The sequence below is a fragment of the Oncorhynchus gorbuscha genome, linkage group LG18 (assembly GCF_021184085.1).
Source record: "Oncorhynchus gorbuscha isolate QuinsamMale2020 ecotype Even-year linkage group LG18, OgorEven_v1.0, whole genome shotgun sequence".
NCBI classification, from domain to species: Eukaryota; Metazoa; Chordata; class Actinopteri; order Salmoniformes; family Salmonidae; genus Oncorhynchus; species Oncorhynchus gorbuscha.
Window position 1 is genome coordinate 70,520,878 of NC_060190.1, and position 15,305 is coordinate 70,536,182.

The window sequence follows — 15,305 nt, forward strand, 5'->3', positions numbered from 1 at the left end:
CCTGAGGCTGAAGGGATGATGGTGTTGAACAGCTGCACTGTAAACATGTTTTTGTAAAATGTTCAGTGTGAATTGTTAAAAGTAGTCATTGTACATAGAGTTGTATGGTTTGTTTTACTTTGCAATCATTGGTTTTTGTTTTGCCATCCATCTTTAAAAGAAAAATCTGAGTCCCCGTGTCACTCTATCATGGAATTGCCCTGCTGTTATCACAATTTCTGCAGAGCGTATTGGAGTAGGATTGCAGAGCTGTCTTTCAGTTATCCCCGGTTGCGAGATGCACTATTGAGAGCCAATTGTAGCCGCCTGTGCACATTTGTTGATATTACTTGTTAATTAGTGAATTATTTGCAAAGTTACACCACATTTTTGGTCAGCAAACAGTCTTCGTACAGTCATGAAAGTCCTGGAAAAATCATGGTGTGTGTATTCAGCTGCTTGTGTGCAAATGTGAGTCGGCCAGAGGTGGGAGAGAGATTAGCCAATTCAACACATACAATTCAACACATATTGTTTATGCTGGATTGCAGGGGCGCAACTTTGGTTTTAGAAGTGGAAGGGACGTTAAAAAAAAAATTCTCCAGTCGGGTAAACACTCAACAGTCTACCCAACCTCTCGGAGGCGTCCACATGGTCCTGAAGCACACCGTTGCCTTGTTTTGTATCATATTCCAATGCTAAAACTGGGGGGATGACAAATGCTAATGTCCCCAGTGAAAGTTGCACCCCTGCCGACTAGTTCTCGGTAGTTAACTATTTAGCCATTATCATGTATTAATCTAATTGTCATGTCTTATTTCCTAAACTTTCCATCGGCGTAACCACAAATGGTGACCCGCAATTGATGAAAAAACGCTGCTTGGCCTAATCGGGTTGTAAACCCCATCTCCAGAGCCCAATATTGGGAGCTGAGAAATTACTGACACTGTTGAATAGAGGGGAATCCCCTATATTCAACATTGGTCATGTCATTCTGACAACTTTAAAATATAGTCCTAGAACAGCCTAATTTAAATATATCTCCCGTACTTGTCGAAAGGAAAAGTGGCAACAACAACAAATCAAACCCTGTGTATGTACAGTGGGGCAAAGTATTTAGTCAGCCACCAATTGTGCAAGTTCTCCCACTTTAAAAGACGAGAGGCCTGTAATTTTCATCATAGGTACACTTCAACTATTACATTGTAGGATTTTTTATGAATTTATTTGCAAATTATGGTGGAAAATAAGTATTTGGTCAATAAAAAAAGTTTATCTCAATACTTTGTTCTATACCCTTTGTTGGCAATGACAGAGGTCAAACGTTTTCTGTAAGTCTTCACAAGGTTTTCACACACTGTTGCTAAAATGCTTCTTACGAAGCCACTCCTTTGTTGCCCGGGCGGTGTGTTTGGGATCATTGTCATGCTGAAAGACCCAGCCACATTTCATCTTCAATGCCCTTGCTGATGAAAGAAGGTTTTCACTCAAAATCTCAAGATACATGGCCCCATTCATTCTTTCCTTTACACGGATCAGTCGTCCTGGTCCCTCTGCAGAAAAACAGCCCCAAAGCATGATGTTTCCACCCCCATGCTTCACAGTAGGTATGGTGTTCTTTGGATGCAACTCAGCATTCTTTGTCCTCCAAACACGACAAGTTGAGTTTTTACCAAAAAGTTATATTTTGGTTTCATCTGACCATATGACATTCTCCCAATCTTCTTCTGGATCATCCAAATGCACTCTAGCAAACTTCAGACGGGCCTGGACATGTACTGGCTTAAGCAGGGGGACACGTCTGGCACTGCAGGATTTGAGTCTCTGGCGGCGTAGTGTGTTACTGATGGTAGGCTTTGATACTTTGGTCCCAGCTCTCTGCAGGTCATTCACTAGGTCCCCCCGTGTGGTTCTGGGATTTTTTCTCACCGTTCTTGTGATCATTTTGACCCCACAGGGATGAGATCTTGCGTGGAGCCCCAGATCGAGGGAGATTATCAGTGATCTTGTATGTCTTCCATTTCCTAATAATTGCTCCCACAGTTGATTTCTTCAAACCAAGCTGCTTACCTATTGCAGATTCAGTCTTCCCAGCCTGGTGCAGGTCTACAATTTTGTTTCTGGTGTCCTTTGACAGCTCTTTGGTCTTGGCCATAGTGGAGTTTGGAGTGTGACTGTTTGAGGTTATGGATAGGTGTCCTTTATACTGATAAGTTGAAACAGGTGCCATTAATACAGGTAACGAGTGGAGGACAGAGGAGCCTCTTAAAGAAGTTACAGGTCTGTGAGATCCAGAAATCTTGCTTGTTTGTAGGTGACCAAATACTTATTTTCCACCATAATTTGCAAATAAATTCATTAAAAATCCTACAATGTGATTTTCTGGATTTTTTTCCTATGATGAACATGACAGGCCTCTCGTCTTTTTAAGTGGGAGAACTTGCACAATTGGTGGCTGACTAAATCATTTTTGGCCCCACTGTATGTGTGGGACACTATTTAGTGCTTGATTCTAGATTTCTGAATTATTTAGTGCTTGATTCTAGATTTCTGAATTATTTAGTGCTTGATTCTAGATTTCTGAATTATTTAGTGCTTGATTCTAGATTTCTGAATTATTTAGTGCTTGATTCTAGATTTCTGAATTATTTAGTGCTTGATTCTAGATTTCTGCATTATTTTGTCACGGGACAAATTAAATTGTGATTGGGATAGACAGACTGTTGAACTGACCAACCTGACTGTCTCTTGTCTCCAACAGCCTTGTTCCAGTATGTGTCGTCAGAGTCCCGGGAGTTTGAAGACATCTTGACCATCCTGTCATCCAACTACAGAGAAGCCAGCTCCAACGGGATGTTCATGTACACCAAGCCAAGACTGGTCCACAGTGAGCTGCTGGAGAAGGACGTACGTAATATATAATAATAATATAATATATGCCATTTAGCAGACGCTTTTATCCAAAGCGACTTACAGTCATGTGTGCATACATTCTACGTATGGGTGGTCCCGGGGATCGAACCCACTACCCTGGCGTTACAAGCGCCATGCTCTACCAACTGAGCTACACAGGACATAATAATAATATATGCCATTTAGCAGACGCTTTTATCCAAAGCGACTTACAGTCATGTGGGCTGACGTCACCCAGAAATGCCATTTAATCTGCAGCGCAGATGTTTTTTCATATTTAAAAAAAAATCATTGTTTGATTGACAGTTTGTAGAGAAAAGGAGAGAGCTGAAGCAGGATGGGAGGACGGAGAAGGAACTGGAGGAGACTCATTGTTTCCTGATGGCTGACACCACCAAGGTAAGAACCTATGGCATTTACACATTTCTATGTACGATTGAGTATACATATTGTGTCTAATAATACTGTTATATACCCCTGGTTATAGCTGCCATGGATCTGTGAGAAGGGCCTGCTTGTGGGGCACAGCTGGATCACAGCTCTGGGGAACCCCTCCAAGGGTAAGGTCGTTGTCCATCCACTTTTGGGCTATTTAAACCTGACGAAGTGTTGGAACATGTAGTTATTGAAGTTTTGTGTTATACAGATATTTCTAAACTGAAGTGAGGCTAATTGTAGAATATTTTACATTTTTTGGGATAGTAAAACCAAAGATTTTTTATAACTAAGAGACCATCTTCTCCCGCTGCCGGCCAATGGGCTTCCTCTCACCTTTCACCTTTATACATCCAGTGAAATATGTCTCATTGTTCCATCTGTGGTAAAACGGTTATAAGGAGGATTAGGACTGAATTGTTTCTGTTGTGTCTTTCAGGTGTTTATCTGTCTAAAAACTCAGACCTACTGCAGATCAATCCTTTTAACCCTGGAGTCATGGGAGAGATCATCATATTCAAGGTCATCAAGGTAAACAAAAACTACCATTGGTTGTTTTTCTCAAAAGTTCTCGTCCTTACGTGGTCAGGCAAAATTCAAGGTCATTTTGAACATATAAATGAAAGTGCTCTCTCTCTCACACACACACACACACACACACACACACACACACACACACACACACACACACACACACACACACACACACACACACACACACACACACACACACACACACACACACACAGGGTAAAGTGAAGAGCATCTATGAGAACATGTCAAAGAACCTTCTGGACCCCACGCCCAAGTTTGACAGCCATTTCTCCAAAAACGCCAGCAAAGTGACATCTCTCACCTCCTATAGAGCATACGAGCTTACTCAGGTAAATACTGGTACCGACAACATTGTGTGTAGAGGACGGGGCTCAGTAGATGTGTTATACCGATTACTTACTGATACTGTTTGTTTGGCAAACAGAAACATCTGTCAAATCAAACTGAATATGCAAGTGCGGCATTAAAGTTTGTTGTGTTTAAGTCCCATTCTGTCCTGTTTGTCTACTCTTTCCCCCCACAGCAATACTTCTATGAGTATGACTTTGATGAGCTGAAGGCTCGGCCGAGACACGTGTGTCCCTATGCAGTGGTCTCTTTCCAGTTCAAAGGCAAAGATGCTCCTCTTCAAGCCAAGCCCATAGCTCCCCTGAGGTACTCCAGCACAGATAGAACAATGAGACGGGTATTTCACCGGATGGATAAATGTGAAGCATCTGCTTGGCGTTTCCACTCACTACCAAATATGGTAGTGAGAGGAAGCACAGTGGCCGGCAGTGGGAGGAGATGGATTTTGGCCGACGTTCTGCAAATTTTCTCATCGATGAAACATTTGATCTCCATACAGTTGTCTGTTATGAACAGAGTGGATTCAGTTTTGTAGACTTTACCCTTTGCCAAAGTTTTAAAAAATAGCGTTATTTACAAGGAGTTTAAAGGCAAATTGAGTTACTGCAAACGCGCACTTCAGAGTAGGCGTTCCCTAACGTAAATATGTAGCTGCATGCTAGAATGGGCCAATAGGATCTCACTAGCTCGTACCAGGCTCTGCCCACCTCCTTGCTTGTTCTGCCCACTATGACTCATTTGTTCCCATTGGAAATGAAAGGCTGTGGCCTAATACAGGTGTATGTGTGACAATGTTAGGTCAATTGTTGTTTTCTTTCGCTATTTAGGTCAAACAGCCAAACGTCTGAAGGAAGTACAGGTAATCCACATCTTGTGATTCATTCATGAACAGAGCAAAGAATACGGAGGGTTGTTTAAATTGTAGTCATTGAGCAGTGCTCTTATCCAGAGAGACTTCATTGAGTAAGTCCAGTCATTGTGTGTTTTATTTGTTGGTGGCTGTATGATTTTCATGTCTCTTTGTCTACAGGCAGGAGTAAATACACAGTGTGGAGTGGAGAGCTGGTGAATGAGGGTAGAGCAGTGTCCCAGGTCTCTTTCTGCTCCTTCTCACCCCCCTTCCTGCCTTTCAAACTGTGAGTCATGTGACCTCTTTTACAAATCAATGTCAACTTGATAATGAAGTCATTGTTTATTTTTAATATTTGTTTTTCAGCCACATTACATCGACAGATGTCCACGTGAAGAGGATTAAATGTTAGTAAATGAACCTGTGTCTTTGTGTGTCTGTTTCTAGGCCTGAGAAGCTGGAGTTGGGTCTGGTGATGTGTATAGACCAGGTGAATCAGATGATCCCCTCAGCTTTGTTCTCCTGGAACCTGTACGCAGGCAGCCACGAAGGTACACATTACACGCACACACTGGTTTTAAGCAGGTGCTGGAGATCAAGTAATATACACACTACCGTTCAAAAGTTTAGGGGCACTTAGAAATGTCCTTGTTTTTGACAACCGTTGTGCTGATTTAAAGAAGCAGTAAAACTGGCCTTTAGACTAGTTGAGTATCTGGAGAATTTGTGCATTTGATTACAGGCTCAAAATGGCCAGAAACAAAGAACTTTCTTCTGAAACTCGTCAGTCTATTCTTGATCTGAGAAATGAAGGCTATTCCATGTGAGGAATTGCCAAGAAACTGAAGATCTTGTACAACACTGTCTACTCCTCCCTTCACAGAACAGCGTAAACTGTCTCTAACCAGAATAGAAAGAGGAGTCGGAGGCTCTGGTGCACAACTGAGCAAGAGGACAAGTACATTAGTGTCTAGTTTGAGAAACAGACGCCTCACAAGTCATCAACCACAGCTTCAATAAATAGTACCCGCAAAACACCAGTCTCAATGTCAACAGTGAAGAGGCGGCTCTGGGAGGCTGGCCTTCTAGGCAGAGTTGCAAAGAAAAAGCCATCTCAGACTGGCTAATAAAAGGAAAAGAACACAGACACTGGACAGAGAAAGATTGGAAAAAAGTGTTGTGGACAGACCTCTAAGTTTGAGGAGTTCGGATCACAAGAAGAACATTTGTGAGACGCAGAAAAAAATGAAAAGATGCTGAAGGAGTACTTGACGCCATCTGCTAAGAATGGTGGAGGCAATGTGATGGTCTGGGGGTGCTTTGGTGTTAGAGGGAGATTTGGACAGGGTAAAATGAACTTGAAGAAGCAAGGCACTTTGCAACGCCATGCCATACCCTGAGGACGGCGCTTAATTGGAGCCAATTTCCTCCTACAATAGGACAATGACCCAAAACACAGCTCCAAACTATGCAAGAACTATTTAGGGAAGAAGCAGTCAGCTGGTATTCTGTTTATAATGGAGTGGCCAGCACAGTCACAGGATCTCAACGCTGTTGTAGGGGCAGCTTGACCGTATGGTTTGTAAGAAGTGACCATCAAGCCAATCCAACTTGTGGGAGGTGCTTCAGGAAGCATGGTGTGAAATCTCTTCAGATTACCTCAACAAATTGACAACTAGAATGCAAATGGATTCTTTGACGAAAGCAAAGTTTGAAAGATACTTATTTAAATTACAATTGTTTATTTATAACCTTGTCTTGACTATATTTCCTATTCATTTTGCAACTCATTTCATGTATGTTTTCATGGAAAACGAGGACATTTAAGTGACTCCAAACCTTTGACCAGTAGTGTACATTATGTTCAGTGAAAAGTTAGAGTGCAAACTGATCTATGCTTCCATGTTTTATTTATTTATTTATTTTTCCTTTATTGTTAAGAACAAATTCTTATTTTCAATGATGGCCTAGTAACAGTGGGTTAACTGCCTTGTTCAGGGGCAGAACGAGGGATTTTTACCATGTTACCAATATAGCGGAGTATTCAAGAGACATGAACATTTCATTGTGAAATATAAACCGCACAATTAAAAGACTCAGGGATTCGATCTTGCAACCTTTCGGTTACTAGTCCAACGCTCTAACCACTAGGCTACCTGCCGCCCCATGTTGTACAACATCGGTACCGGCTGTCTTTCTAATTGTGCGTTTCAGAGTTCACAATGGAACTTATGTGTCTTGAATACTCGGCTGTTCCTGCCATAACCAACCAGCAATTTTGAAGAAGACCCACTACTATTCACAGGGCTTCTAATGTCTCTTCTGTACTGTCTGTGTGTTGGTATTGTAGTGTTGAAGAATGGAACCTACTGTAGTCTGCTGGAGGTAGTGGACAAGAGCAAGTCAGGTGACTGTCTGGCAGCACTGCTACAAGGCCTGGAAACACAGAGACTGGTAGGTTCAGCACCTCCTCCTGGAGAGCCACTGGGATTGCAGGCTTTTGCTCCCGGGCTGTTCTAACACCTGTTCCATGTGCAGGTGCTTGTCCACGCGTTGGCTGACAAAGGATTCCTCTTCCTCCTGTCTTCAGTTCAGATGGCTGCTCCAACTGGTAGGTCAAGAGTATAAAGTCTTATGTGCTAAAACTGTGAAGAAGGTAATTGCTCTAGTAATGATTGTGTTTTTCCAGAAAGAAGAGATGGGTGGAAAAGAGGCCTTCAAGCACTCTTTGTTTTTCAAGAGTCGAGGGATGTGACAAAATACAATACAAACTGTCCAGCTACCCAGGAGCCTTTGCAGTCGTCATTTTCCCATGACACTGTGATGCCCCAGCTTAAAAGCTTTGTCCCGGCTCTGCATCATGCCCTGGTCAAGGTGCGCTGCAACCCGCCTGCTGACCTCTCGGCCGGGGTCGAGCACCAGGCCAGGGACTACCTAAGTGGACTTCACGATGGAAAGGTATAAATGTGTGACATGATAATGATATGCTATTATAAACCAGATAGTTTGCGTCCTGGATGCTGATTGGCTGAAACCCGTGGTATATTGAACATTATAAACTGGGTGGTTTGAGCGCTGAATGCTGATTGGCTGACAGCTATGGTATATCAGACCGTATACCACTGATATGACAAAACATGTATTTTTACTGCTCTAATTACATTGGTAACCAGTTTATAATAGCAATAAGGCACCTCAGGGGTTTGTGGTATATGGTCAATATACCACGGCTAAGGGTGGTATCCAGGAACATGGTATATTGGCCATATACCACACATGTGCCAAATACAGTGAAATGCTTACTTACAAGCCCTTAACCAACAATGCAGTTAAGAAAATACCAACATCAAAAAAAAGTATTTAAAAAAAAAAACACAAAAAGTAAGAAAAACCAATAATTTAAAGAGCAGCAGTAAATAACAATAGCAAGGATATATACAGGGGGTACCGGTACAGAGTCAATGTACAGGGGGCATCGGCGTTGAGGTAATTATGTACATGTAGGTAGAGTTATTAGAGGCTGAGCAGTTTCTACACCAGCCTGTGATGCAACTCTCAATGGTGCAGCTGTAAAACATTTGAAGGATCTGAGGACCCATGCCAAATCTTTTCAGTCTCCTGAGGGGGAATAGGTTTTGTTGTGCCCTCTTCACGACTGTCTTGGTGTGCTTGGACCATGTTAGTTTGTTGGATATGTGGACGCCAAGGAACTTGAAGCTCACAACCTGCTCCACTACAACCCTGTCGATGAGAATGGGGGCGTGCTCGGTCCTCCTTTTCCTGTAGTCCACAATCATCTCCTTTGTCTCGATCACGTTGAGGGAGAGGTTGTTGTCCTTGCACCACACGGTCAGGTCTCTGGGTCCTTAGCTTAGTGATGAGCTTTGAGGGCACTATGGTGTTGAGTGCTGAGCTGTAGTCAATGAATAGCATTCTCACATAGGTGTTCCTTTTGTCCAGGTGTGAAAGGGCAGTGTGGAGTGCCATAGACGTGAGTAGACGTGAGTGCTACGGGTCGGTAGTCATTTAGGCAGGTTACCTTAGTGTTCTTGAGCACAGGGACTATGCTTGTAACGTTGGTATTACAGACTCCGACAGTGAGAAGATGAAAATGTCAGTGAAGACACTTGCCAGTTGGCCAGCGCATGCTTGGAGTACACGTACTGGAAATCAGTCTGTGGAAATCCGGCCTTGTGAATGTTGACCTGGTTAAAGGTCTTCCTCACATCGGCAGCAGAGAGCGTGATCACACAGTCGTCCGGAACAGCTGGTGCTCTCATGCATGTTTCAGTGTTACTTGCCTCGAAGCATGGAAGTTATTTAGCTCGTCTGGTAGCCTCATGTCACTGGGCAGCTCTCGGTTGTGCTTCCTTTTGTAGTTCCACATCCTACGAGCGTCGGAGCTGGTGTAGTACGATGTGATCTTATTCCTGTATTGACGCTTCGCCTGTTTGATGGTTCGTCGGAAGGCAGAGTGGGATTTATTTCAAGCTTCTGGGTTAGAGTCCCTCTCCTTGAAAGCGGCATCTCTACTCGTTAACTCAGTGCGGATGTTGCCTGTAATCCATGGCTTCTGGTTGGGGTATGTATGTACAGTCACTGTACAGACGACGTCATCGATGCACTTATTGATAAATCCAGTGACTGATGTGGTGTACTCCTCAAAGCCTTCGGAGGAATCCCGGAACATATTCCAGTCTGTGCTAGAAAAACAGTCCTGTAGCTTAGCAACTGCTTCATTTGATCACTGTTTATTTAATAGACTGGTGCTTCCTTAAATATACTTGTTTTGACTAGATTTCTGTCTGGAGTCAAAGTTTTCCCCATATTGTCCAAAGACAGCCATAAGGTGCATGTTATTGATGATCTATTGGGTTTGTTATACTGTCAACCTTTCTGTATGACATGGAGCTAGTGATTTTCCATGCAAGCAGATGGTAAAGTACTGCATCATCTCTCCTCTCTAGCTCCGCCACGTTCCCATGACTGAGTACGACGTCAAGCTGGATGACCGAGGGAAGCTGTTCCCGGCTCCAAAACACCACAAGCTCAACATGGAGGGTTACCTGCGCTCCTACGTCTACAGCCCTAACCTCTACACCATGCCCGTGGTCCGGGCCAAGGAGATGATGGAGAGTTACTGTGTTGTGCCTGATAACATCAGCCCTGTGACTGATTGTGAGGGTGGTAGTAGGGCCAGCGGGGACAAGCCAGTGGTAGGATCAAAGGTCAAGCCTAATGGTCCCACTGCTGCCCAGCCTCCGGCGGTCCAGGTTAACCTCTCTCCGTTTCAGTCTCGCACTGACTCCAACCCTCAGAAGGTGAAGGAGCTGATCAACTTGATACTGAAGTGTCGGAAGAATGCAGAGGGGGATGTGAGGAAGAGGGGAGAGGCGCAGGGAGGAGCGAAGGAGGGGGCAGGCCTGTTGGACCCCCGAGGGCTGAAGAGGAAGCTGGAGAGGGAGACTGCAGAGAGGACTCTGAAGTACCTGAAAAAGGCCTCACAGGAGAGGGGCGGAGTGGACAGCAGACCAGGTATGGTAGGCCTTACTGAGGGGTGGTGCCTTGGAATTGTTTCAATACTGTGGCACTGTCTTTGGGATAACATAGGTCCCAGAGTTTTCCCTTGACAGGTCATAATTAAAGCATAAGTTGAAGTTTATATCCAACTTCTCGTCGATCTAGGCTCTCAGGTGGACAACTTCCTGACTCCTACCAAAACTGATACATTACATCTTGAGTTGATCCCAATCTATCTTCTGTTCTCTCACTTCCTCCCTCTAGCTGAAGGGGGCCAGAACCCGTCCTGTCTGTCCTCTCTGATGCTCCACAGTGTGGGTCTGAAAGACGTGGACCTGAGGAGAGACGGATCAGAGGCTGCAGTCAAGTTACTGAAAATGTTAACCAGCCTGAAGAATGCTGCAGGGCAACAGCCACAGAGTTCTGACGGCAGAGGAGGAGGGTCAAGAGAGGGGGCGGAGCAAACTGAAGCTCTGCTGTTTGATAGGATGATCAAGCTGGGTCTGCCGCCCAATCAGGACATTGACCTGAGGAAACGACCTTCTGGGGGCCTACAGGACAAGGCTGACTACTTGGAGGTACTGAACTCATCTGGCATTAGCATCACTTCAAAGAGGATATCCCCTAATCTGATATGCTTCCAATTACTTAACTACTTAGGAGCTATCGGTATGAATTCAATTACTGTAAATCCAAGTGCAATATGGGTGTGTCCTATGTGTACACGACATTGTATTATCATGTGTCTCTCTGTAGGAGCAGGCAGCAGGCAGTATGAGCAGTCTGGAAGGCTTCAGCCCCAGTTCCAATGGTGAAACACCCAGGAGATTGCACTCGCAATGTCAGGGGGAGGAGCAGATTCCATGGGTCCTCATCCCCATTACAGGTAAGGATGGACTATCATGTTCCCTCTATCGCCTGATGGGGGGGGGGGGGTCTTGCAATGTGCAGCCCTTCCCCAGGCCCCTCTGCATCCAAGCCTGTCAATTGCGGAGATACAACAATCGAGGCTGTTCTGAGGTCAAAAGGGGGTGCAACTCAATATTAGGAATGTTCCTAATGTTCCTAATATGCTATGTAGAACAGAAATGGGTGTTTCTCGGGCATGTACAGTATGGGATCATGGCAGCTCTATATAGGCAAGCCTCAGACCAGCTCTGCTTGGAGATACCAGGTTCACGTGACATCACTTACAAAAGGTCGACCTCTTCGGAGGAAAGGAAGGTCCGGTGATATCCCTCGACCGCAGCCTTCCTCTTTCGCCACATGCTCGATGACCTTCCCAACCAATCTGGGCATCGGCTCAACCTTTGTCTGCGTTTATTGTAGCCTATCGAATGGCCTATAATAGCGACAGATTTTAGATTTTGTTTGATTGAAAATAAATGTTAAGCTCATTAGGCCTATATTACAAATAGTATATTGCCAAATGTGATTGTCATATAGGCTACACCATTGACATTATTATAGCAACAAACTGCAGAGTAGGCTGGCCTAAAATTATATGAAGTCAGTCAAAATACTATTATGGGATATTTTGAATTCAAACTCCGTAAGACTCTGTCGTTAGCCATATATAGATACAGAAAGTAAATTCAAACTCCGTAAGACTCTGTCGTTAGCCATATATAGATACAGAAAGTAAATTCAAACTCCGTAAGACTCTGTCGTTAGCCATATATAGATACAGAAAGTAAATTCAAACTCCGTAAGACTCTGTCGTTAGCCATATATAGATACAGAAAGTAAATTCAAACTCCGTAAGACTCTGTCGTTAGCCATATATAGATACAGAAAGTAAATTCAAACGCAAAGGTTTTGTTGGATTTTTTCTCAAATAAAGTCAGTATTAGATCCTTTTTCTGGGCACTCAAGTGAAGATCGGAGGTCTAGGCTATATCTGGTCTTCTGATGGGCCGCTAAGCCCGCCGCCGTCTGATGGGCCGCTAAGCCCGTCGCCGTCTGATGGGCCGCCGTCTGATGGGCCGCTAAGCCCGCCGCCGTCTGATGGGCCGCTAAGCCCGCCGCCGTCTGATGGGCCGCTAAGCCCGCCGCCGTCTGATGGGCCGCTAAGCCCGCCGCCGTCTGATGGGCCGCTAAGCCCGCCGCCGTCTGATGGGCCGCTAAGCCCGCCGCCGTCTGATGGGCCGCTAAGCCCGTCGCCGTCTGATGGGCCGCTAAGCCCGTCGCCGTCTGATGGGCCGCTAAGCCCGTCGCCGTCTGATGGGCCGCTAAGCCCGTCGCCGTCTGATGGGCCGCTAAGCCCGTCGCCGTCTGATGGGCCGCCGTCTGATGGGCCGCTAAGCCCGTCGCCGTCTGATGGGCCGCTAAGCCCGTCGCCGTCTGATGGGCCGCTAAGCCCGTCGCCGTCTGATGGGCCGCTAAGCCCGTCGCCGTCTGATGGGCCGCTAAGCCCGTCGCCGTCTGATGGGCCGCTAAGCCCGTCGCCGTCTGATGGGTCGCCGTCTGATGGGCCGCTAAGCCCGTCGCCGTCTGATGGGTCGCCGTCTGATGAGCCGCTAAGCCCGCCGCCGTCTGATGGGCCGCCGTCTGATGGGCCGCTAAGCCCGTCGCCGTCTGATGGGCCGCCGTCTGATGGGCCGCTAAGCCCGCCGCCGTCTGATGGGCCGCTAAGCCCGTCGCCGTCTGATGGGCCGCTAAGCCCGTCGCCGTCTGATGGGTCGCCGTCTGATGAGCCGCTAAGCCCGCCGCCGTCTGATGGGCCGCCGTCTTGATGGGCCGCCGTCTGATGGGCCGCTGGTACAGTCACTCTTCCATAGGCTACCTGTGAGGAGCAGTAGCTAGCAGTGAAGCTGACTATCCTACTTTCTATGCACCATCACTCACGTACCACAATAAGGAAATTCCAGGAAGATTTAAGATGGGAGGGATTTCTTTTTTATATGTAGAAAGAAATACTTGTTTACATTTTTGTGAGAAACTGATATGTGACACTATTATGATATTTACTAATACCTTTTCCTCCTGTGTAGGGCTGAAGTGGAAGAAGTACTGCCAGAGAGAGAAGGACAACCCTCAGGACCCGCGCTTCGTACCCCAGATCCCCATGGCAACCAGCAGCTACCCCCGCTGTGTTCCGGAGCGAAGGGAAAGAAACGTCACCCCTACCCTAGAGGAGCCCCCAGAGCCTAGCCCCAGTCCTCCCCTAGAGGAGCACCCAGAGCCTAGCCCCAGTCCTCCCCTAGAGGAGGCCAGTCCCTGTCCCAGTCCCTGTCCCAGTCCCTACCCCAGTCCCTACCCCAGTCCCTGCTCCAGTCCCTACCCCAGTCCCATAGAGGATGATGAGCAATTAGCTGAAACCCCCTGTGACCCCACAGAAATAACCAACAATGAAAAGACAACCACAGATGAGACAAACCAGAGCCTCCTTCTGGTCCCTGTTACTCCAGAGAGCACCAGCCTCCCAGAGAAAAGCAGCAGCCCCTCCCCTGAGCCAGGGCCAGCTGAAGAACCAATCCATACTAACCCCATAGAGGCTGGTCAGGAACAAGCTGAAGAACCAATCCATACTAGCCCCATGGAGGCTGGTCAGGAACAAGCTGAAGAACCAACCCATACTAGCCCCATAGAGGCTGGTCAGGAACAAGCTGAAGAACCAACCCATACTAGCCCCATAGAGGCTGGTCAGGAACAAGCTGAAGAACCAACCCATACTAGCCCCATGGAGGCTGGCCAGGAACAAGCTGAAGAACCAATCAATACTAGCCCCATAGAGGCTGGTCAGGAACAAGCTGAAGAACCAACCCATACTAGCCCCATAGAGGCTGGCCAGGAACAAGCTGAAGACCCAAACACAATAGAGGTTGAACAGGAGGAGGAGGTTAAAGAGGTAGAGGAACAGGTCAAGGAGGGAGATAAGGAGGAGGAAGACCTGATGGAAGTGCTAGATGGGGTGGAAGAGCAGCTGGAGGAAGGGGAATTAGTGGAGGAAGAGAACGAACATGTGGAGACAGAGTTGAAACAGACAGGGCAGGTGTCACCCAGACCACCCTCCTCCATTCCTCCCATCCAGAATCCTCCTGTCCAGAGACCTGTTCTGACCAGAGTGGAAAGTATCCTGGACCAGCAGTTCAGTGACTTCTCCACAGAGATGCAGATCCTCCTGCTCAGAGAGAGCGTCCACTACAGCTCATCGCTCCTCCATACCCAGAATGCTTCACAGCAGCTCCCGGTGCATCCGCTCCTGCACTTCTCGGAGTACGTCTCCTTCTACAACTCGTCCCCTCCAATGCAGGCCTACGTCACCTCGCTCCGAGACCGCATGGGCACCATCATAAACGTACAGGACCAATGGATTCCCGGCATGTTAGCCACCCAACCTGCCCTGGTCTCGTCTATCACTAACCGCCACCATGCTAACCACTCTCCTCCAACCACTACATACTGGAACCATTCTTTCTGTGGCCCTGTGTCTCAGCCTGTCCCCAGCCAGCGCCTCTCTCCTGCCTCTACTCCTGGCCTTGCTGTGTCACAGTCTGTCCCCAGCCAGCGCATCTCTCCTGCCTCTACTCCTGGCCTTGCTGTGTCACAGTCTGTCCCCAGCCACCGCCTCTCTCCTGCCTCTACTCCTGGCCTTGCTGTGTCACAGTCTGTCCCCAGCCAGCGCCTCTCTCCTGCCCCTACTCCTGGCCTTGCTGTGTCACAGTCTGTCCCCAGCCACCGCATCTCTCCTGCCCCTACTCCT

At 46.7% G+C, this 15,305-nt stretch overlaps 1 protein-coding gene across 1 annotated transcript in view; it reads left to right on the plus strand.

Annotated features, from left to right (window-relative positions):
* The window catches only part of LOC124004200, a 28,694-nt gene that overhangs the window by 4,690 nt on the left and 8,699 nt on the right, over nt 1-15,305 (plus strand). Inside the window, exons 2-17 of the mRNA XM_046312963.1 lie at nt 2,741-2,886; nt 3,199-3,291; nt 3,380-3,452; nt 3,767-3,858; nt 4,077-4,211; nt 4,406-4,536; nt 5,058-5,089; nt 5,261-5,366; nt 5,528-5,631; nt 7,431-7,534; nt 7,619-7,691; nt 7,770-8,038; nt 10,048-10,615; nt 10,865-11,178; nt 11,357-11,486; nt 13,594-15,179. Coding sequence (XP_046168919.1) covers nt 2,741-2,886; nt 3,199-3,291; nt 3,380-3,452; nt 3,767-3,858; nt 4,077-4,211; nt 4,406-4,536; nt 5,058-5,089; nt 5,261-5,366; nt 5,528-5,631; nt 7,431-7,534; nt 7,619-7,691; nt 7,770-8,038; nt 10,048-10,615; nt 10,865-11,178; nt 11,357-11,486; nt 13,594-15,179 — 3,956 coding nt within the window. The remainder of the gene's footprint in view (nt 1-2,740; nt 2,887-3,198; nt 3,292-3,379; nt 3,453-3,766; nt 3,859-4,076; nt 4,212-4,405; nt 4,537-5,057; nt 5,090-5,260; nt 5,367-5,527; nt 5,632-7,430; nt 7,535-7,618; nt 7,692-7,769; nt 8,039-10,047; nt 10,616-10,864; nt 11,179-11,356; nt 11,487-13,593; nt 15,180-15,305) is intronic.